This window comes from Ursus arctos, unplaced genomic scaffold (genome assembly GCF_023065955.2).
Source record: "Ursus arctos isolate Adak ecotype North America unplaced genomic scaffold, UrsArc2.0 scaffold_13, whole genome shotgun sequence".
Classification (NCBI taxonomy): Eukaryota; Metazoa; Chordata; class Mammalia; order Carnivora; family Ursidae; genus Ursus; species Ursus arctos.
The window spans coordinates 33006698-33031576 of NW_026622797.1; the positions used below are offsets into that span (position 1 = coordinate 33006698).

General features: G+C 36.9%; 1 protein-coding gene and 1 long non-coding RNA gene across 3 annotated transcripts in view; one reads left to right on the forward strand and one right to left on the reverse strand.

Annotated features, from left to right (window-relative positions):
* Nucleotides 1-1769: 1769 nt before the first annotated feature.
* LOC130543540 (uncharacterized) lies at nucleotides 1770-9993 on the forward strand. Its single transcript, XR_008958951.1, has 3 exons — nucleotides 1770-4417; nucleotides 7606-7805; nucleotides 9789-9993. It is a non-coding gene; the product is annotated as an uncharacterized LOC130543540 (long non-coding RNA).
* Nucleotides 7934-24879, reverse strand: part of LAMA2 (laminin subunit alpha 2) — a 603226-nt gene continuing 586280 nt past the window's right edge. For both annotated transcript variants that reach the window (XM_057311058.1, XM_057311057.1), the window contains 4 exons: nucleotides 20581-20734; nucleotides 19260-19390; nucleotides 17141-17363; nucleotides 7934-9689 (listed from right to left, as the gene is read on the reverse strand). In XM_057311058.1, the coding sequence (XP_057167041.1) occupies nucleotides 9532-9689; nucleotides 17141-17363; nucleotides 19260-19390; nucleotides 20581-20734 (666 nt within the window). In that variant the 3' untranslated portion in view covers nucleotides 7934-9531. The remainder of the gene's footprint in view (nucleotides 9690-17140; nucleotides 17364-19259; nucleotides 19391-20580; nucleotides 20735-24879) is intronic.

Consider the following 24879-nt stretch of genomic DNA (forward strand, 5'->3'; position numbering starts at 1 on the left):
TACCATTGACTATATTCTCTGTTTTGCCTGTTATCCCTGGGACTTAGTCATTCCATAACTGGAAACCTGTATCTCTCACTCTCTTCCACCCTCCCTCCCCTCTGACAACCATCAGTTTGTTCTCTGTATTTATGGATCTGTTTCTGCTTTTTGTTTATCCATTTTTTTTAGGTTCCACATATAAGTGAAATTGTATAGTATTTGTCTTTCTCTGACTTATTTCACTTAACATAATACCCTCTAGGTCCATCCATGTTGTCACAGATGGCAAGATCTCATCATTTTTAATGGCCGAGTAATATCCCATCGTGTGTGTGTATGTGTGTATATACACATACTCACACCACACCACACCTTCTTTATCCATTCCTCTATCAATAGCCACTTGGGCTGTTTCCATATCTTGGCTATTGTAAATAATGCTGCAGTAAACATAGAGGTGCATATATATTTTCTAATTAGTGTTTTCTTTTTCTTTGGGTAAATACCCCCAGTAGTGAAATTACTGGATCATATGATAGTTCTATTTTTAATTTCTTGAGGGACCTCCATACTATTTTCCTGAGTGGCTGCACCAATTTATATTTCCACCAACAGTGTACAAGAGTTCTTTTTTCTCCACATTCTCACCAACACTTGTTATTTCTTGCCTTTTTGATTATAACCATTCCGATGGGTATAAGGTGATACCTCATTGTGATTTTGATTTATATTTCCCTGGTGATTAGTGATGTTGAGAATCTTTCCATATGTCTGCTGGCCATCAGTATGTCTCTTTTGGAAGAGTGTCTATTCAGGTCCTCTGCCATTTTTAATTGGGTTATTTGGGTTTTTATTGGGTGTCGAGTTGTAGAAGTTCTTTATGTATTTTGGGTAGTAACCCTTTACTGGATATATCATTTGCATATATTTTCTCTGATTCAGTAGGTTGCCATTTTTTTCTTGATGTTTTCCTTCACTGTGCGAAAGCTTTTAATTTTGGTGTAGTCCAACAGATTTTTTCTTTTGTTTCCCTTGCCTGAAGAAACATAACTAGAAAAATGTTGATGTCAAGGAAATTACTACCTATGTTTTCTTCTAGGAGTTTTATGGTGTCAGGTCTCACCTTTAGGTATTTATTCAATTTTCAGTTTTATTTTTGTGTATGGTATAAGTGGTCCAGTTTCATTCTTTCGCATGTAGCTGTCCAGTTTTCCCAGCACCACTTATTAAGAGATTGTCTTTTCCCCATAATATATTCTTGCCTCCTTTGTCATAGATTAATTGACCACATAAGAGTGGTTTTATTTCTGGGTTTTCTATTCTGCTCCGTTGATCTATGTGTCTATTTCTGTGCTGGTACCACACTGTTTTGATTACTACAGCTTTGTAGTAGATCTTGAAATCTGAGAATCTCCAGCTTTGTTCTTTCTCAAGATAATTTTGGCTGTTTGGGTTTTTTGTGGTTCCATACAGTAAATTTTAGGATTGTTTGTTCTATTTTTGTGAAAAATTCTGTTGGTAACTTCATAGGGATTGCTTTAAATCTGTAGGTTGCTTTGGATAGAATAGACATTTTAATAATATTATTCTAATCTATGAGCATGGAAATAATTTCTTTTTTTTTTTTTAAGATTTTATTTATTTATTTGACAGAGAGAGAGACAGCCAGAGAGAGAGGGAACACAAGCAGGGGGAGTGGGAGAGGGAGAAGCAGGCTCCCAGCGGAGGAGCCTGATGCGGGGCTCAATCCCAGACCCTGGGATCACGCCCTGAGCCGAAGGCAGATGCGTAATGACTGAGCCACCCAGGTGCCCTGGAAATAATTTATTCTTAATTGAAAGGTTGATTTAGACAAATAGTTCTTTGTCTTTTTATTTATGTATTTTTTCTTTTTTATAGGAGTTCTACTCTTCATAGTCTTGTAAAGAAAAGGGATTTTGGCAATGTTTTAATTTAAAGAGATTCTTTGATTTTAATATCTGGATCCTGATTTCTTCAGTTCCTGTTGTATTTCTGTTCAATTATTCCTTCAAGAACTTTGTTCTCCCATGACACTCTTTATTATTACTGTACCTTTTCAGAGATGAGCTTCTGGACACACTTGAACCCAACTGGTACCTGGTAGAGTCAGAACAACCACATTTGGGAAACTATTTATTAATCTATACATTTAAATATAATATTCTAGCATGGTTTAGGAATTCAGTTTAATTATATACATTACATTGTTTAAACCAATATTATTTGGATTATTACATAATTTTTTATAAATTTGTTATTTTAATCTCTCTGAAACAATTCCTTATTAGTCCCTTTCTTTTTTCCCCACATTATTATTTCTGATGATCCTTACTTCAAGTTTTCAGTTATTCAGTAGGTTTACTACCCAAAAGAGAGATGCTGGGGACCTTGATGTTGTGACTATAATGAAGTTAATTTCTGCAAATTTTCCTCATCAGATTCCTAATTTATGTCATCTGATAAAAAATTACATATGATGCATCATAATTATCTCTAATACATTAGAAGCTAATTTATAAGAGAAAATAAATTGTTAAATTATATCTAGTTAACTATTTATTTACTGGCACTAAATGATTTCTTAGTAACAATATGTCATTTTGGAGAAGTGCCTGCATGTAGTAGTGGAAACTTTCTTCTTTTAACTGTAATTGAGAAATAAAAAATGAAAAATGTTAAAATGAACCAATTGATGTTTTATAATACAAAAATATAAAAATTGCAGACATTATATAGTTTTGATCCATTTTTGATGCTACAACACATTGCTAAAATTTTAATCAAATATTAATATGAATTCTGTATATTAAGATCAAACAAAAGGAATTTATCAATAAATTTATTTTTACTATATATTTAAAGTGGGCCTTGCCTTTAAAATGAGAAAAGTCTCAGTTTTCTCATTTTCTCTTTTTCTCTCCCTCTCTTCTTCCATCTCCATCTGTTTATATAGAAAGAGGTTGGCTGGCTTTATTCAGAACCTCTTAGAAGATTCATGAACCATCATTTATTTAATTAAATAAATCCTGACCGTTTTAACCCTGGAAAATACTCTGTAGAGTTTCCAACACAAAATACATCTCAATGAAACATTGTCACCTAAAATTTGTAGCATCTGTTTGGTGAGTTTTGATTTGGGGCTCATCCTTGATATTATGTGTTTTTCCTGTTCATCATGTCTTAGTATGTGTGTCATGTCTTTCTCCTTCGGCAGTCAGCAGTTTTTAATGTTGATATCTCAGTTTTTTAAAAAAAGATTTATTTATTTGAGGGACACCTGGGTGGCTCAGTGAGTTAAGCATCTGCTTTCGGCTCAGGTCATGATCCTGGGGTCCTGGGATGGAACCCCACATCGGGATCCCTGCTCAGCACAGATTCTGTTTCTCCCTCTCCTGCTCTCCCTGCTTGTGCTCTCGCTCTCTCTGTCAAATAAATAAATAAAATCTTTAAAAAGAGATTTATTTATTTGAGAAAGAGAGCGAGAACATGCAAATGGGGGGAGGAGCAGAGGGAGAGGGAGAGAATCTCAAGCAGAATGCCCCACTGAGCCAGGAACCCAACACAGGGCCTGATCCCAGGACCCTGAGATCATGACCTGAGTTGAAATCTAGAGTCGGGCGCTCAACCAACTGAGCCACCCAGGCCCCCCTGATATTTCAGTTTCAGGGTTGATTGCACATTTCTCTGAAGTGCCCATTAGGGTATCTCTGATGAATTTTGTGGATGGTGCATAGCTTTCATTTTAAGTCAGCTAATCCAAAACATACTCTCCAAATTTGGTCAATCTATTCAGATATTTCTTTTGTGATTTTCAATAGTCAATTTGATTTCTATTATAGGTAAGATAATGGGATTTATTAGAAAATATCATATATTATATAAAATGATTTTAATGTACTGATCTAATTTAAGTGTTTGATTTATTTAATTCAAAAATAACAAAATGATTAAAAGATTCTATGCATGTTTTTATGATTAGGTGTTATATACAAGAGTTGACGTGTCAAAGTTTACGCCACATTTCTATAAAGGAATTTAAAAGTCAGTAGTGTATCTGGCCACAAATAAACTGTTCCTGGCTCCAACATTATTAAATAGCTAAGACTGGGGGTGTGTGTGTGTGTGTGTGTGTGTGTGTGTGTGTAAAAGCAGAGGCGGAACTAGCAGGAGAGAGAAATTATCAGTAAAAAGTGAAATAAAAAGCTGTTAATTCTTTTCTTTTTTGAAGCTATCTATCTATCTATCTATCTATCTATCTATCTATCTATCTATCTATCTATGAGATAGATCCAGAGAGCACAAGTGGGGGAATGAAGAAGGAGAAGCAGAAGCAGGCCGAGCCCAATGTGGGGCTCAATCCCTGGACCCTGGGATCTGAGCTGAAGGCAGATGCTTAACCAACTGAGCCACTCAGGTGCCCCTGTAATTCTTAAACTTTTTTTCTCTCTTAACATTATTTTAAGTTTCTAAAGTAATATTTACTTCACAGGAAATGCAACAATGAAAACATAGGGTTAGGGAATTGAGAAAACTCACCTGTAAATGAACAAATTGTGTGACTTGATTTTTGGTTTGGACTGAAGCTGAACGGATCAGCTGGTTCCCCCTCCTCCCCTTCTGCCTTGCTGAAGTGTAGTTTTCAAAAGGTTAAATATTTATGACTCTCAGGCAAATATAATGTGAACACATGTCAAAGATTTTATTTAACTCAACTAGTAAGGGAAGAAATAAGATGATAAACTTGTCTAAAGAGCATTTGAGAACCTATATACGCACATACACATAAAGGGATATTAGGATAAGATTTCTCAATTAGAAAAAAATTGTTACCTTCAACCAGACAATTTATTTACATTTCTATGAGACAAAAACCTATAAGGTGCCTTTGACCCTACAGAGTTGTGAAATAGTCCAATCAGTAGAAAGTCAAGCCCAGGACTGCACTGAAAGAACAGTACCTTCTTTTTCCTATTTTAAAGTTCTGAGTAATTTTTATGATACTCTTAATTTTGGTGCCATAGTCCTCTATCTATCTCACTCCCTTGCTGATCTCATTCAGTTATGTGGCTATACATAACATCAGTATTCTGATGACTCCCATGTTTATATCTACAGCTCAGACCAGTTTTCTGAACTCCAGACTCATTATCCAACTGCCTATGGTACAGTGTCCTTAGATACCTAGTGGAAAGTTTAAAATTAATATATCTAAAACTAATCACCTGGTTTTCCTTTCTGTAAAAAAGTCCACTTCAACTACAACCCCCATCTCTCAATAATGGCTCCTCTATTCTTTCAGATGATCAGAAGTTATCAGTACCTTATTTTCTCATACTCCATAGGCAATGCTGCAGGAAACACTAATCCGTCTTCAAAATATATCAGAATCTAATTACTTCTCACCACCTCCACTGCTACCACCTTTTATATTATTAGCTATGTCCCTGCAGCAGGCTGAACTCGAGAGAGACAACTTTCCCAAATAAAGCAGGGCTTTGATTTGTCCAAGGGTAGATTAGTAGTTCTCTAAACCTGAATATACAAACCAGAAAAGCTCTCCAGAGAATCCATTCTGCTGAAAAGTTCAATAAGTGGTGTTATTGAGAAGAACATTATTTCATTGATTTATAATTATGATGTAGCTATTCCTAATATCCCCAGGCACATATAAAAACAACTTCCTCTATTTAAGTATGTTGTGAATATTCTTTTAGTCTCAATTTTTTTCTATTCATTTACGTAAGGGATAATGGTCATAGTTCAAAATAATTGGTTTCTCTGATGTACATGTCATTCTGAAGGAACCTGAAATGTGCTGATGCTGTAGGTAGGTAGGTAGGTAGGTATGTTGTATGTATATATTGATGCAGAAAGGCCCAGCATTAGTTTGCTGGGATTACCATAGCAAAGTACCACAAAATGGGTAGCTTCAACAATGGAAATTTGTTTTCTCACAATTCTGGAGGCTAGATATCTGAGTTCAAGATGTTGGCAGGGTTGGTTTCTTCGAGAGACCTCTATTCTGGGCTTAGCCATCTTCTCTGTGTGTCTTCACATGATCTTTTCCCTATGATCTGTTTCCCATGATCTGTTCTCTTCTTAGAAGGCCATCTGTCATGTTGGATTGGGGCCCACCCACCCGACTTCATTTTACCTTAATTACCCCTTTAAAGTCCCACCTGCAAATACATTTCAGGTACTGTGGGCTAGAACTTCAACAAATGAGTTTGGAGAAGGGGGAGCTCAGTTCACGTCGTAACACTCTCACTTTGACCCTGGGCACAAATTTCATGCTCACTTCCGTGTCTGGCACAAATGGCAAACACTAACCTGCATTAGCAAGATTCCAAAATAAGAGAATTCCAGGCCCGGCCTGAGGCATTCCTTCCCTTCAGGTAACTGTTGGGTCTGAAGTATGTACTAATCTTGGTCATGCAAGTGAGTACACTACATAGGTTTGTATCTCTCTCTTGATTCAACAGAGATAAAACGGAGATAAAGTTGCATCAGGAAAAAGTCATATCTTTCGCAAGTGGTAGTGAAGACTACACTCTGCACTTGTGAAAACTATTGTGTTTTGTTTCCATAATAATTGTAGATACCAGTTTTATTCCAAAATATTTCAGCAAATAATTAACATAAAATTGAGATTTTCAATTTGTAAAGTAGTCATTTCCTCTATTGTTAAGCAGAAAATCTAGAAGAGTTCTGTAGTTAGAGATAATAGGCTAAATCAAAGAAGGAGAAAATAGTTATGATTTTTAAAAGCGCTAATTGAAGCTTTAAGTGTCTGCAGTGTTCTAGTGCTTTGGGGCTGAAATCTGCTCCGTTCCTTATTTTCCTTTGTCAGCTGTGTTCACCATGGTAACTTCAATAAAACTTCCCTCCTAAATGTTTTTCTTCTGAAGTGCAAAACACCTTCTTAAAGAAGAAGGCTGGCAACCTGGGAGGAGTGGGTGTTTGAAAAATAAATGAAAAGTATTCTGCTTTCTTCATGATTGCTGTGGGTGGAAAGAGGTGAGGAAATTATTGAGGGATAAGGTTGGGTGAAGGAAACATTTTGTTTTGGGCTAAGAATCTGATTATAGAGGTAGAAAATTTATTTAAAATATGCTAGAGAAACTTTTCCTAAAGTTTCCTTATTTCTCATCTTAGAATTTGGACAGTTTTGTCCATACAAATTCATGATCCATTTTGGAATACGGATTTTTTATGGGACAAATTTAGCCAATACCTGATTCAGTGAATTCTGCTTGGGTCCAGATTAGATTTCTTATGACTACTTTGGAATACTTAACTAATATGGGACTTTGAGCACACCATCAGCTCTCCCTGGGTTTCCTCCAGTTCCTCCCCATAAAATATGGAGGCAGTAAAAACCTGAGTTCTCAGCCTTAGTCACACATTAGAATCAGCTGGAGATGTTTAGAAAATGCCAATACCAGGCCTTATCCAGAGATTATTTAAGATCTGGGGTGATATCCAGATATGATTCTTTTATGTGCCCAAGGCAATTTCAGTGTCTGGTAAGAGTTGAAAATCACTGTTATTTATTGATTTCAAAGGGCCTTTCCAACTCCACCGTTTTTTTTTTAATTAAAGAAAGCGCGAGCGAATGCATAGGAGTGTGCATGGAGTAGGGGAAGAGGAAGAGGGAGAGAGAAACCCCAGCAGACTCTGTGCTGAGCGCAGAGCCTCACACAGGCCCAATCCCAAGATCCTGAGACCACTACCTGAGCTGAACCCAAGAGTGGGTCACCCAACCAACTGCCACCCAGGTGCCCTGTCTCTACCATTCTAAGGTACTCATACACAAATTGACTTCAACAGGGCTTGACTCTGATAGGAGTGTTAATTAGATACCTTTACTTTCAAATTTGTTATATTTCTTTCTGTTCAGGCTCCAGGAAAGAAAGGCATTAACTTTTAATTTAGGAATTTAGCATCTTTATTTCTGTTTATCCACTTATTTTCCAGATAAGCCCAAATCTTGTCAGTATTCAGTGCAGAAGTAACATCTTTACTTTCAAAACACATTGGTTTTCAAAGAGTTTTATTGCTTAAAGATGGCTCAAAAGGCATTAACTTGATTCAATATTATTTTTGTGTGTGAAGAAGTGGCCAGACGAAGTCAACAATAGAGTCTCAGATGACTCTACAACTTTGGCATAGCTGATAATTTTCCTCTTTAGAACGGTGGTTCTCATTCCTGATGGCACTTTAGAATTGCCTGGGAAGATTTTTAGAAACCCTCATGCCCAGGCTATATCCTAGACCAAATCAAGCTTCCCAGATAATTCCAAAATGAAGCCATCATTGAGAATCACTTGCTCTAGAATGAGGCTGTGTAGGCGAATGGTAACAAGCAACTGGCCAACGATGAAATGCTAAGAGTGTGTTAGCTATCTCCTTTGTTAGAAATAGCACCTTCTTTTCCCTTGTAGATCGTACTGTCAGACAGAATTATTCTTCTTTTGCTAAAACTACCATGTGATCTGTTCTTCTAAATATTCGGCATTATTAGGCTACAACTATTTCTACTGCAGATGGCAAATGAAAACACTTCTTTCTTAAGTTGATGAATAAAATCTAGGCCAGTCTTCTCACTGACCCCTTTGAAGATGATTTAAATCGTGGTTAAAAGAACAAAACAAAGACATTTTTAAGGAAATGAATTTGTTAGGTCAAATTACAACTCAAAAAGACTCAGTGATCTACTTCTATTACATTTATGGTTTATTGTTTCCTGGTAAGTAAACATGCATTTCAGCATTATTCCTCTGTGACTATGTATATTGTGATATTCACTGCAAACTGAAGGAGCCCAGAGTGTCAGCACTGTAGTATCAAATGTGTGCTTAATTGTCATTCTGGAACTTGGTTCTGGTGTCTCCTCAAAGCCTATAAATCATTATCAAACAAGAAAATCAAGTAATTAAGCTCTCTGGCCTGAATCTGATCTATACTCTCTAAATATATGTTCAGAATAAAAAAGTATTCACTCATATGGCTAGTTAAACTCCCTAATAATGAACTTGCATCAGGGAAATGATTTGCTAATGCCTTCTCAAACATAGGGAGTAAAGGAGCTGATTTCCTCCCAAACATACCAAATCCACTGTTGTTTTCAGTGGCCTGCACAGCAAGCCAAGGCTGACATACGTGGAAAAGGATGATAAAAGTATTAATAGGAGTAAAAACAAACAAAAAAGTTGCCTTCACAAATACCATCTGAGCTCTTCTTGAGATGACTCCAAGGCATGTTGTAAATTTATTAATTTATGTCAGTTGTCTTTCATCTTTAAAATCACACGAAACAATTATTTAGAATGAAATAATTGGTTTAATATTTATGGACTTGAGAAAACTTGAATTTAAATTCAGTCTGAGATCTGACTTAGCACCGTCCGAGTGCAGAAAGAATTTAATATACATGCACAGATTAGTTTTAATAACATATCTAGGTAAGGTATATTTGTTTTACTTGATACACTTGAAGGACCTTTCGTGGAGTTAAACTTATTTGTATTAGTTGGCTGGGCATGATACAGGTTGAACACCCCATAGCTCCAGGGCCTTGGCAAAATTGACCTCCAGTGGCTTGCCTGTGCCTTTGGTGAGCCTCAGAGATCGAATGCAACCTCGAAACCTAATGTTGGTTGTCAGACCAAACTGGTTGAGGCCATCTGAAAAACAAAGCAAAAAGGGCTCAGTTTTAAAATGCAACTGCTATATTAAAGGTATTTTTTAATTCTAGTGTAGTTACAGTGTTATGTTATTTTCAGGTGTACAACCTAGTGATTCAAAGAATCCCATATATAACTCAGTGCTCATCAAGGTAAGTACACTCTTAATCCTGTTCATCTGGTTCACCCATCCCCCCACCCACAGCCTCTCTGATAATCATTTGTTCTCTATAGTTAAGAATCTGCATTTTTCTTTTTTGATTTGTCTCTTTTCCCCCCTTTGTGCATTTGTTTTGTTTCTTAAATTCCACATATGAGTGAAATCATATGGTGGTCTTTCTCTGGCTTGTTTCGTTTAGCCTAATACTATCTAGATCTAGCCATGTTGCTGCAAATGGCAGGATTTCATTCTTTTTTAATGGCTGAGTAATATTCCATTGTGTGTATATACATGCATATATACACACATATATATATCTATATACACACACAACATCTTCTTAATCCATTCATCTACTGATGGATACTTGGGCTGCTTCCCAAATTTGGCTACTGTAAATAATGCTGCAATAAACATAAGGGTGCAAATATTCCTTCAAATTAGTGTTTTCATATCCTGTGGGTATACACCCAGTAGCGTGATTATTGGATGGTAGGGTCGTTCTATTTTTAATTTTTTGAAGAACCTCCATACTGCCTTTCACAGCAGCTACACCAGTTTGCTTTCCCACCAAAAGTGCATGAGGGTTCTAAACGCCACATCTTTGCCAACACTTATTGTTGTGTTTTTGGATTTTAGCCATTCTGAGAGTGTGAGGTAATATTTCATTGTGGTTTTGATTTTCATTTCCCCAGTGATGAATAATACTGAGCATCTTTTCATGTGTCTGTTGGCCATGTCTTCTTTGAAGAAGTGTATATTCATGTCTTCAGCCCATTTTTTATTGGATTATTTGTTTTTTGGGTGTTGAGTTCTATCAGTTCTTTATATATTTTAGATACTAACCCCTTATTGGATATGCCATTTGTAAATATCTTCTCCCACTCAGTAGGTTGTCTTTTAGTTTTGTTGGTTGTTTCCTTTGCTGTGCAGAGCTTTTTATTTTGGTGTAGTACCAATAGTTTATTTTTGCTGTTGTTTCCCTTGCCTTAGGAGACACATCTAGAAAAATGTTGTTATGACTGGTGTCAGAGAAATTACTGCTTGTGCTGTCTTTTAGGATTTTATGGTTTCAGGTCTTACATTTAGGTCTTTAATTGATTTTGAGGCTGTGTGTGTGTGTATGGTGTAAGAAAGTGATCCAGTTTCATTCTTTTGCATGTGGCTGCCCAGTTTTTCCAACACCATTTGTTGAAGAGACTGTCTTTATCCCACTCATATTTTGGCTTCCTTTGTTAAATTAATGGCCATAAATTAATATTGGCCATAAAAAGGTAGGTTTGTTTCTAGGCTTTCTATTCTGTTCCATTGATCAGTGGGTCTATTTTTGTGCCAGTAGCATATTGTTTTGATTACTACAACTTTGTAATATAACTTGAAATCTGAAATTGTGATACCTCCAGCTTTGTGTTTCTTTTTCAAGATTGCTTTGGCTATTTGGAATCTTTTGTAATTTCATGTAAATTTTAGGATTGTTTGAGTTCTGTGAAAAATGCAGTTGGCCTTTTGATAGGGATTGCATTAAATCTGAAGACTGCTTTGGGTAGTATGGACATTTTAACAATATTTGTTCTTCTAATCCATGAGCATGGAATGTCTTCACATTTGTGTCATTTTCAATGTCTTTCATTCATGTTTTATAGTTTTCAGAGCATAGGTTCTTTCACCTCTTTGGTTAAATTTATTCTTAGGTATTTTATTTTTTGTGCAATTGTAAATGGGGTGGTTTTCCTCTTTCTCTTTCGGCCACTTCATTATTAGTGTATAGAAATGTAAAAGATTTCTGTACATTGATTTTGTATTGTGACCTTACTGAATTCCCTATTAGTTCAAGTAGTTTTTTGGTGGAGTTCAGGGTTTTCTATATATAGGTATCATGTCATCTGCAAATAGTGAAATTTTTACTTCTTCCTTACCAATTTGGATTGCTTTCATTCCTTTTATCTTACCTGATTGCTATGGCTAGGACTTCTAGTCCCATGTTGAATAAAAGTGGTGAGAACGGACATTCTTGTTTTTGATCTAGGTGGAAAGCTCTCAGTTTTTCACCATTGAGTATGATGTTAGCTGTGGGTTTTTCATATATGGCTTTTATTGTGTTGAGGTATGTTCCCTCTAAACCTACTTTGTTGAGGCTTTTATCATGAATGGATGTTGTAATCTGTCAAATGCCTTTTCTGCACCTATTGAAATGATTCTATGTTTTTTATCCTTTCTCTTGTTGATGTGATATATTATACTGATTGATTTGTGGTTATTAAATCAACCTTGCGTCCCAGGAATAAACCCTACTTGTGGTGATTTTTTAAATGTATTGTTGGATTCAGTTTCCTAGTATTTTGTTAAGGATTTTTGCATCTATTTTCATCAGAGATATTGGCCTGTAGTTCTCTTTTTTGATAGAGTCTTACTCTGGTTTTGGTAATCCTGGCCTCATAGAATGAATCTGGAAGTTTTCCTTCCTCTTCTATGTTTTTGGAATAGTTTGAAGTGTTAGAACAGGCATTAACACTTCTTTAAATGTTTGGTAGAATTCACCTGTGAAGCCATCTGGTCATGGACTTTTGTTTTTTGGGAGCTTTTTGATTACTGATTCGATTTCATTCCAGTAATCGGTCTGTTCAAATTTTCTATTTCTTCCTGACTCAGTTTTGGGAGGTTATATGTTTCTAAGAATTTATCCATTTCCTCTAGGTTGTCCAATTTGTTGGCATACAGTTTTTCATAATATTCTCTTACACCACAGAGATAGCAAGGATTTTAAGTTGTTATTTTTCCTTTCATTTCTGATTTTGAGTCTTTTTTTTTTTTAATCTGACAAGAGGTTTATCAATTTTGTTGATCTTTTCAAAGAACCAGCTCCTGGTTTCACTGATCGATTTTTTTTTTTTTTTTAAGTTTCTATTTTTTTTTTTTTATCACTTCTTTTCTGCTGGTTTTAGGTTTATTCTTTTTCTAGTTCCTTTAGGTGGAAGGTTATTTTGTTTGAGATTTTTCTTGATTCTTGAGATAGGCCTGTATTGCTATATACTTCTTTCTTAGGACCACCTTTGCTGCCTCCCAAATATTCTGGACAATTGTGTTTTCATTTTCATTTGTCTCCATTTATTTTTTGATTTCTTAGTTGACCCATTCATTATTTAGTAGCATGTTATTAAACCTCCATGTATTTGTGGTCTTTCCAGACTTTTTCTTCTGGTTGATTTCTAGTTTCAGTGCATTTTGGTCAGAAAAGATGCATGGTATGACTGGGATCTTTTTAAATTTGTTGATACTTGCTTTGTGGCCTAAAATGTGATCTATTCTTGAGAATGTTCCATGTACACTTGAAAAGAATGTGTATCTTGCTGTTCTTGAATGGAATGTTTTGAATATATCTGTTAAATCCATCTGGTCCGTTATGTCATTCAAAGCCACTCTTTCTTTGTTGATTTTCTACTTAGATGACCTGTCCATTGATGTGGGTGGAGTGTTAGGGTCCCCCACTGGTATTGCATTATTATCAATTAGTTCCTTTACATTTGTTATTAACTTTTTAAAGTATTTAGGTGCATAAATATTTACCATTGTTATATCTTCTTGTTGGATTGTTCCTTTTGTATCATATAGTATCCTTCTTTTCTCTTGTTACAGTCTTTGTTTTAAAGTTTATTTTGTCTGATAAAAGTATTGCTACCCTGGCTTTCCTTTCACATCCATTTGCATGATAAATATTTCTCCATCCCCTCACGTTTGATCTGCAGGTGACTTTAGGTCTCAGATGAGTTTCTTGTAGGCAACATATAGATGGGTCTTGTTTTTTTTATCCATCCTGTCACCTGATGTCTTTTGATTGGAGCATTTAGTCCATTTACATTCAAAGTAATTATTGATAGGTATGTATTTATTGCTCTTTTGTTATTTGTTTTGTGATTGTTTTTGCAGATCTTTGTTCATTTTTCCCCTTGCTCTCTTCTCAGTTGGTTTTCTTTAGTAATATACTTGGATTCCTATCTTTTTATATTTTGCGTATCTATTACTGGTTTTTGGTCTGGTTACCACAGGTTTGTATATAACATCTTCTGCATATGGCAGTCTATATTAAATTGATGGTCACTTAAGTTTAAACTCATTTTTTACTCCTTTCCTCCCCACATTTTAGGTATATGGTGTCATACTTTACATCCTTTTATTTTGTGAGTCCCTTAAGTGATTTTTACAGATATACTTATTTTTACTGCTTTGCTCTTCCTACTTTTCTTACTCTTACTTCCACTCAAAAAGTCTCATTTAACATTTCTTGGAGGGCTGGTTTTGTGATCATGAACTCCTTTAACTTTTATTTGGGAAACTCTTTCTCCTATTCTGAATAATAGTCTTACTGGATAGGATATTCTTAGATGAAGATTTCTTTCCTTTTAGCATTTTGAATATATTATTCCTATCTCCTGGCTTGCAAAGTTCCTGCTGAAAAATCTGCTGATAGCTTTATGGGATTTCCCTTGTATGTAACTATTTTCTTTTCTCATGCTTCTTTTAAATTTCTCTTTTTATCACTATGTGTTTTGATGTGGACTCCTTGGGTTGATTTTGTTGGGGATCTTTGTGCCTCCTGGATCTGAATTTCTGTTTCCTTCCCCAGCTTTGGGAAGTTTTCAGCTCTTATTTCTTCAAATAAATGTTATGCCCCCTTTTTTTCTCTGTTCTTCTGAGATCCCTATAATGTGAATGTCATTACACTTGATGGAGTCACTGAGTTCTCTAAGTCTATTCTCAATATGTATAAATTTTTTTCCCTCACCTGCTCAGGTTGATTACTTTCCATTACTCTGTCCTCCAGGTCACTGATGTGTTCTTCTGCTGCTTCTAATCTGCTCTTTATTCCATGTAGGGTACTTTTAATTTCAATTACTGTGTTTTTCATGTCTGATTGGTTCTTTTTCTTTCTTTGTTAAGGGTCTCATTGATGTTCTCCACTCTTTGCTCAAGTCCGGTGAGTAAAGATCATTACTTTAAATTCTCTATCAAGCATATTATCTATATTTCACTTAGGTTTCTTGCTGTAATTTTGTCCTGTTCTTTCATTTGGGACATTTTCCTCTGTCTCCTTGTTTTGTCTGTATCTGTTTCTGTGTGTTAGTAAAGTCAGCTAAGTCTCTTGCTCTTGAAAGTAGTGGGTGTGTATGCACTTTTACCAAGGTAGAGCTGGTCACCTGCCAGAGGGAATGTGCCTCTGCTGCTGAGACCAGGCCAATTTGCAAAATGCACACGAGCAGGAGGCACAGTGTTAACAAGGTGCGCATGCCCTCTGTGGGAGGTGACTGGCCACTGCTGTTGGCATGGAGGCCCTGCAAAGCATGAGGTTGGAAAATGCAGTGTTGGCAAGGTTTGTGCTGGTCTTCAGAGGTAGGGAAGCCACTGGGCCAGGACTGAAGTGAGCCAGGCTGGAGGGTGTGGGGCTTGGTGTAAGCAAGTTAGGTAATGAATGTTGGGACGGCACTGGTTCCTGCAGGTGGCTGTGTGTTTGTGCTGGGAGACAGGGGAGGGAAATGGCACCTGCTGGCTACTTTGTTCCTGGAGGAGTCTCCTAGCAATCTCTGTCTCTCCAGGACAGTAAAAAAACTCCCTCCACTAGCCCCAGGTGTTTTTAAAATTGCTGCTTCTCTGCTTTTTCTCCACAGGCTGTTTGTTGTGCTCTCTCTTTATGGGTGGGGAATCAGTTTCTTATCCTCCTTCTGGCTCTCCCAGAGTCAAGTCTGCTGATTTTTGACATTCCAGGCTTTAAGTCCTGCTGGTGGTGGTAAGAACTGACAAAATTTGGCCTCTCTAGTTTTCAAAGCCAGGTGTTACAGGGATTTGTCTTCCCCATGCAGACTCCCCAGTGTGATAGTCTATTTCTCTCCTCTCTCACTTCTGCCAATGGCCTGTGTTCCTTTACACCTCACTGCATCTGTGCCCTTCCTACCCTCTTCAATGTGGCATGTTATCTAGTTGTGTCTGTGAGACAGACAAGGTGGGCTCAGAGTCCATCTTCCCTGAAAGTTTTTTTAAGGGAATGTTTTAAAGTCAGCTGTTTGTTAGCTTCACGTTAAATTGGAAGGCTGTTTTAAGTAAAGTTAGTGATTTTGTTCTTAGCTTTCCTAACAGTTAAACTTACAGCATTTCTATAGTTATGTATTCTGAAATCTGGAGACCTGTAGAATTATACATTTTAAGATAGCAGTTTGGTTTGCAATGAACAAATTTATAGCTGTGATACATTATGGAATTTAATGAAAGAATTCAATTGATCAAATACTTTACTGAATTAGGACATGGGCTTTTAATGGTGACTTTATTACTTTTTTAAAAATACATCCCCAAAGGTTAAGTTGGTTGAAAACTCACACAAATTTTTGTTGTTGTTGTTAAGGAGACACTCCATTCTTTCAGCAGGCCTTGTAGGTGCTAACTAGGATCCCATTTCACAGACCGTGAGTGGAGAAATAAATACATTATCTCCTTCATAGTATTTTTGAGGGTTATCCTGATTGAAGCAGAAGTAGGTTCTTTTCTAACTTAGAAGCAACGTTGTAAAAAGGAGCTGTGAATTGGTCCCCGTTGCTCCTATGTCTTTTCCTCCATTAACCACTGCTGAATATATGTTTTGCTTGTTTTGTTAAGCAGAGAAGCTTTACATAAATGGGAATGGCAGTTTCTCTTGCCAAAATGCTGAAAGCGTGTTATTACAGTATTTATAAAGAGGCAGTTGGGTTATTTCTCATCAAGTTGGGCGCTCTCGTTTATGGGCACTTCAGGTAACTCTATGGTTTACATGCTGTACTTAACGTGCTGGACAGGGATTTTGAATGCAGATTTATTGCTTGGGTTTCTTTGTAATATAAACTCTATAATAACCTAAGGGGGAAATTAGCTTGTTTAACCCAATGATTTCCAGAACTTGAGGAAATAAGTTCCATTACATTTTATGATTCTTCTGGTATATTAATTTTCAAAAAATCAGAAAGAACACCAACTCTGGCCTTCATTGCTGTTAAATGCCTCATATCTTTTATAAGCCAAATTCATTTCCTCTAGCCCCCATCTCCCCATGAATGAAACTTTGGGGGCTAAAGTTCAGTCCCATGTGGTTTCTATAAGTAATATGCTCATTTCACACACTGGAAATTTCAGGTAAGGTGTTATTTATGGGAGTAGATTCTAAAGCTAGGAAGTATACTTAAGCACACATTCTTGACCATATTTACAGAAATATAAATATTTTAAATCCACCAACAGCAAAGAAATTCTTGCTGGAGTAGATAAGGCTCACCCGGGAAACCACCAACAAACACAGGGTCATTTGTATCAGCTGATGTAGATGCTTGGTTTGGGCTCTGGGCTTCCACCTGATGCCCGTCTACTGTCAGCTCAATGCGCTGTCTGGTCTTGTTGGCTGTGACTTTATGCCACTGTCCGTCACACAACTGCCCTGGGGTCCCAGCACCATAGACCGCAGTGAATCGGCCGGCGCCATTGTCCACGTGAAACATTAGCTAGAAAGCAGGAAATTGAACAGTCGCAGACGGTTTCATTAGAAAGGTATCATGATGGTTCACATAGCAAAAACTGTTATGTTTCTAGAAGAGTCATTAGCTGGAATAGTGAGAAATGAATGTATCTGGGGCTTTTTAAAAAATTTTAAAATGTTGACAGAAATTAAAATACAAAAAGTATGTTCTTTGCTTCTGGACATTGTTGGGAGCAACAGGCAAGATGTGTGAGACTCATAATAATTCTGCTTTCAGAAAATGTGACCTGGAATTTGAGACTAGCTGACAAAAAACAACCAAACTTCATATGCACAGAGATAAGTCCTACCGTAGATCTTTACAGAGTGTGAAAGTTCTTAGTGAACCTTATACAATTTCTTAAAAGATATTTAGAATGATTCGATTTACAAATTCATTTTAGAGGATTATTGGTTATTTAAAATGTAAGCTTTTGATGCTTTAATTGTATGTATGCTTTTTTCCTTCACGGATTCCATTTTATATGCAGGATTGAGAATAACATCAATTACTTTCTTGGGCAGGCTTCAGGTCATGGTGCCAAAGACTTTGAGCCAGGAGGCCAGTTAAATTCTTAACAATGAAAACTCAGATTGGAAGTTCATGTCTAAATAAGAAAAATCTGTTTTCAGTAACATGGCACAGTCCTTGAAATTTGAGATGACAGAATTCTTTTGAAGCTGATGAAGGAAAGAAACATATTGAAACATTAAAAACAGTCTGGCAACACATTTGACAAGGTAAAAGAAAAGACGGGTTTTAAAAAGAAGATGACAAACTGCAATAGGTGAAAAGTTTGTAAACTAAATGGTGATGTAAAGATTAAGATTTTACTATATTGGGGGGAGTTTGTAATAGCAGGACTTGGTGAAAATACACATGCATTGTATTGGAACTTGATACCCCAGCAAACTGATAGTAACAGTGGTTATAAGCAGGTGATGAAACGAAGCTTACTCCAACAAGATGTAGTGAACGTGTTTGAAAATCTGTCAAAACCATTAACTGTTGCTTTTCTGTTTCTCCTTTTTTGCCTCTGTCCTCCTGGATCTTTTTGCTTTATTGCCTTTGATGATGGTTTGAAGACAGGAGGGAGAGAGGAGGCAACAGAAAGCATATTTGAGGTTACTATGTGGTCTTTCTTCTTGGGAGGCCACAACACTGTATGAGCGGAAATATGACCAGAGATGAAGTATGATTCCTACTTAAGAGCCAGATAGAAAAATTGGGTAACTTCTTGCTTTGCCTACCTCTTTCCCTGCTGCCTGTAGTTCAGTGTTTATACACAGGTAATTTCGTTGCAGGATGCTGTTCACAGGCAGACAGGGACTGGAGAGGTGTTTAGAATTAGCTTATTCATTGTAAGCAAATTATACTAATCTAAATTTAGAATAAATCTGCACTTTTTTTGAAATGGTATCAGGATGCTTTTAAGTAAACACTGAGAAACTGATATGTCAGCTGGCCACCTTGACTTCTGAGAAGAGCTTACTGTGTGAGAAGAGACAAAGACTGATTTTAGACAATCCAGGCCCCCTCCTCTTTTTTCCACTGGAATCTATAGTTTTACATATAGTGTATTCATTAAGAGGAGACTATCAGTGTACTTTTAGCAACACAGTAAAAGCTTGAGATCTAAAACCATTTGGCCCATTATTTGTTGACACAATTGGCTAACTGTAGAATTAGCACATTTAAAGTTTACACTGGTCTACAGAGTATGTATGTTGGAAACACACGTTGGAGATAATCTAGAAGGATGAAAAGATACACTCTAGTTTCTCCCAACAAAGAATACAGTAAGGCTTCACAATAGACGTTCTTACATATGAACAATGCTATCATGAGGAAATCAGAAATATTTAGAAAACTGACACTCACCTTTTCATCAATCATTTCAATACCCATTCCATCCATTTTCTGACTGCTGATTCCCATAAGAACTCCAGTGGTTCTGGTTGTGCGGAATTCAAATTCTACAAGAAGGTCCAATCCCACTTTGAATCCACCAACTGTAAAATGAAGATTTTTTTTTTTTAAATTACGGATTAGAGTTTAGGAATTAATTCAAATTTGTACAACGCAATGGTTTAGATTTCAGTTCAGACATTAGTCAATTAAAATAAGTTCCAGACTCTCTTATGGCCCATACTTCCACTGTATCATATAACACACTTTGTAGTTACTGCTTATTTTCTTGGTTGCCTTCCCTCCTAGCGTGTAAGTTCCTCCCAGAACTTTTTTATTGTTTGTTTTCTGCCTCTGCAATAGGTGAAATTTCCCACTTACTTACACTTTGTTCGAGGGCCCTGCCCCTCCATCTCTGAAACCTTTGCATGTGAGAATCCTAGCTCAAATGTCAATTCCCGATTTCCCCAACCAAAATTAATTTTTCTTCTAAATATCCACAGAACCTTGCTTGTATGTCTTTCATAGTTTTAAATATTTTTACTTCTTGTGATTTCTGAACACACCAATTCTTACCTATTGATAGTATATTTTTGAAGGAAGGAACGACACCCTATTCACTTCTGTTTCCCATGATAACTTCTATATATTATGTGCGCATTCTTTTCTAAAAAACAAATGCAAGTATCTATGGTAACCCTAGGACTGAATAGTCTATCCTAAAGTATGTTAATGTCTTTTTTCATTATTATATAGAAGTTATTTCATATTTTTTCTCCAAATTATACATTTACTTTCAGTAATCCAGACCTGCTCTGGAAATGTTCACTAGAAGGGGCAGATCTTTAAAGTCAAGGAGAAGTACCAGTCATCATCATCATCGAGAAATGGGCACCAGTATGTGTGTATTGGGTGGGAGATCATGACATGAAGCCTTACAAGGAACTGAAGAGAGGAAAAAAGAAAAATGCTATCTCATCTTCAGAAAAGTAGACAGTAAATTACGTGTATAAACACATGGACCTTCTTGTAGAATTAAATTTGTTATTGATCTCTAGGGAAGGAGATGAAATAAACTCTCCAAATAGCCTTTTACTCTATTTTTTCTATTAGTTTGCCTCAGAATCAGATACATTAATCTTTGACATTTTTTATTACTTCTATACATTTGTATTTCTGGTTTAAGTGAAGTATACTAACTTAAGAAATCAGGACTTTTATTTTCCCATACAAGCGAGAAGTTAATATTTGTACCTAGTTAATATTCAACAGGAAGAACATGGGAGTGCCTCACCTGCTTTGGCAAAACCTGTTCCATCAAAATATGTTCCTTTCTGAGCATTAGCAAAACATGTTCCAACATGGAAGCTGGAGGTTGGCTGTTCAAGATCAGCAGGGGCCTCTGCCATCTGGAAATTCCTGATGCAGCCGTCAATGCTGTAGGTCACCTAAATATTCAGGTCGGAAAAAAAACATCAGGTTTTATCAGAACTTTGCCATTTGTGGGGATGTTCTGTGCTTATAATCATGGGCCAGTTGTCTTAAGGGAGCTCCCAAATTACCTGGATCTGTACTATCACCCTGGGCTCCACGCAATGGGTGCAGAAAATCCTGTGTTGTGCTTCTCAACTAGGATGCATCTAGCCTGTATCTAGATTGTTCTGATATTCTAAATACTGTACACTGTGTCGCTAATGGGACCACTAGTTTGGCAGAACTATGTGCTCCATGTGAATATCATAACTTTTAATTAGTCCCTTATGCTGGTTCTCGTCCAAGATGATGATGCAGGAAGATCCTGAACTCACCTCCACGGATACACCGAATCTATATCTATTTATAAAGCAATTCCTTCTGAAGAAAAATCGAAGGCTGACTGACTAGCACAACAAAAGATAAAGAGATTGGCAAGAGACAAGGTAAGGAAGGGAAACTCCGCCCCCAACACTATGAACAATGATGGGGAGGGATGGGACTGAGAGCAGATTCCTCTGACAGAAAAAGAGCAACTAGTGCATAAAAGGTTCAGCCCCAGAACCCTGCCAAATGGCAGGGGGGCTGCTGGAACTCTCTGGGTCAGATGGACTGGTGAGAGCCATGATTTATGTTCCTTATCTACCTTGATAGCATGGACCACAGCAGAGTCCAGGCGCCCTTGCTGGCCTATTGCCTTAGGAAGCCCCAGGCTCCTAGCTCACACCAGCTGTCCCACCAAGGTGACTCCAGGGTGGTACACACTGGGACACCCCCTGGTCAGTGCTCCCTCTAGCTTCAGTCACCATACCAAGGTGACACAGGAGCCAAGCACGTTGGAACACTCCAGGCCTGCACTACCTCAGCTCCAGATGGCATGCTAGGGCAACTCTGGCTCCGAGCACTCCAAGATCTCCTGACTGATGCCTGACTCAATTCCAGCTGTTCCACCAGGACATCCACTGCCTGGAGAGCCCTGGATTGTACACACTTCAGCTGTCCTGTCAGAGTACCCTCTGTGCAGAGAGTCTCTGGATCACCCCAGCACATGCCCAGTTTAGCTCCAGCACAGAGTGCCCTGTGACCCCCAGCCCATGCCAGCCAGCCAGAGTCACCAAGCACACACAGTCTGCACAGGGGATGACCATACATAAAACCACTCCGTATAATTTAGGAGAAGTAGCTGTTCCAAAGCACAGAAAGTCAAGCAAAATGGGGAGACAGAGAAATACGTTCCAAACAAAAGAACAAGACAAAATTTCAGAAAAAGAACTAAACTAAATGAAACAGAGATAAGTGATATGCCTAATAAAGAGTTTTAAATAATGATTGTACAGATACTCACTGGACTGGAGAGAAGAGTGGAAGAACTGTGAAAACTTCAACAAAGAGAAAATATAAAAAGGACCAAATCAGTTTTGAAGAATAACTGAAAAGAAAAATACATTAGAGGGACCAACAGTAGATTAACAGATGCAGAAGAACGCTCAGTAATCTGGAAGATGGTAATGGAAAGCACCCAAGCTGAATAGCAAAAACAAAAAAGAATTTTTAAAAAATGAGGGTAGGTTAAGGGATCTTTTAGACAACATTTTGGGGAAATAGACTTCCAGGTTCTAGAAGCACAGATAGTTCTAAACAATAATTAAAATGCCAAAGATTAAAGATGAAGAGAGAATTTTTAAGAGGACCAGGAGAGAAGCAAAGTTATGTACTAGTGAAACCCCATGAGTATATCTATCTGTTGATTTTTTAATGGAAATTTTGCAGGCCAGAAGACAGTAGTAAGATATATTCAAAGTGTGGAAAGAAAAATAAAGAGTAATACTCTCCCCAGCAGGATTATCATTCAGAATTGAAGGAGAGATAAAGGAATTCATCACCACTGAAATGGCCTTACAAGAAATGTTAAATGGACTTCTTTAAATGGGTAAGGCCATAATTAGATGTAAGAAAACTGAATAAAAAGATGTAAAATATGACAACATAGGCATAAATAGGAGTAAATATGTTCTTTTAGAATGTGTTTGGTGATCAATATAGACTGCTATGCACTTTGAACCTCACGGTAACCCCAAACAAACATACACAGAAAAGAAAGCAAGCCAGCCATGACACTACAAAGAGTCATCAATCACAAAGAGAGCAAAAGAAGAGAGAACTACAAAAACAATGAGAAAGCAATTAACAAAATGGTATTAAGTACATACTTAACAATAATTGCATTAAATATAAATGATCTAAATGCTCCAATTAAAAGACATAGAGTGGTAGAATGGATAAAAAAAAAAAAAAGACCCATCTATCTGCTATATACAAGACACTCACTTCAGACCTAGAGACACTTAGAGACTGAAAGTGAAGGGATGGAAACAGCCATGCAGTGCTAATGGAAGAGAAAAAAAGCCAGGGCAGCAGTATCTATATTAGACAAAATAGACTTTAAAACAAAGACTAACAGGAGACAAAGGCGTTGCACGATGGTAAGTGATCAACCCAGCAAAAGAATATAACAATTGTAAATATCTATGCACCCAACATCACAGTACCTAAAGCAGATATTGACATAAAAGGAGAAATTGACAGCAATACAATAATAGTAGGAGACTTTAATACCCTACTTACATCAACAAATACATCAGGATGAAAATAAATGGGGAAATAGTGTCTTTGAATGACACACTAGACCAGATGGACATAACAAATATATACAGAACATTCCATCTCAAAACAATGGAATACACATTCTTTTAAGTGCAAATGAAATGTTCTCCAGGATAGATCACATGTTAGGCCACAAAATATGACTGAAGAAGACTGACATCACATGCATCTTTTCTTGTCTCATGGTAGAAAGCAGTCACAAGAAAAAAACTGGAAGAAATACAAATATGTGGATGCTAAACAGCATGCTACTGAACAACCAATGGGTCACTGAAGAAATGAACATGAAAACACAATGGACACAGCGAAATCAGTTCTAAGAGGGAAATTTATACCAACTTATAAGCCTACCTCAAGTAAACAATCTAACCTTACACATAAAGGAACTAGAAAAAGAATAAGAACAAATGTGAATAGAAGAAAGTAAATAATAATGATCTAAGCAGAAATCAACAGAAAAGATCCAAGAGCTGGTTCTTTGAAAAGATAAACAAAACTGATAAACCTTAAGCTGGACTCATCATGAAAAAAAGAGGACCCAAATAAAATCAGAAATGAAAGAGAATGGATACCACAGAAATACAAAGGATTATAAGAGACTACTATGAAAAATTATATGCCAACAAACTGGACAATCTTCCAAAACTGAATTAAGAAGAAATAGAAAATCTGGAGAGATCAATTGTTAGTAACAAAATTGTGTAATCAAAAACTACCAACAAAGTCTTAGACCAGGTGGCTTTACAGGTGAATTCTACCAAACATTTAAAGAAGAGTTAATACCTATTCTTCTGTAGAAGAGGAAGGGAAGTTTTCAAATACATTCTAGGAGGCCAGCATTACCTTGGTACCTAAACCAGACAAAGATACCACAAAACAAACAAAAAAACAAGAGAACTACAGGCCAGTATCTCTGATGAACATAAAAGCAAAAAATCTTCAACAAAATATTAACAAACAATATTCCACAATATATTAAAAATACAATCAAGTAGGACTTACTCTGGGGATGCAAGAATGGTTCAACATTCAAAATTCAACATATACTACATTTTTTAAAATTTGACAGAGACAGCCAGCAAGAGAGGGAACACAAGCAGGGGGAGTGGGAGAGGAAGAAGCAGACTCCCAGCAGAGGAGCCTGATGTGGGGCTCGATCCCAGGACTCTGGGATCACGCCCTGAGCTGAAGGCAGACGCTTAATGACTGCACCACCCAGGCGCCCCCCAACATGTACTACATTTAACACAATGGAGAATAAAAATATAATTCTCTCAATAGATGCAGAAAAAACATTTGATAAAATTTAACAACTGTTAATAAAAACTCTTAACAAGGTGAATTTAGGGGGAATATACCTCAACATAATAAAGGCCATGTATGAAAAACCAAGAGCTAACATTATACACAATGGTGAAAAACTGAGCGTTTCTCTAAGATCAGGAACAAGACCAGG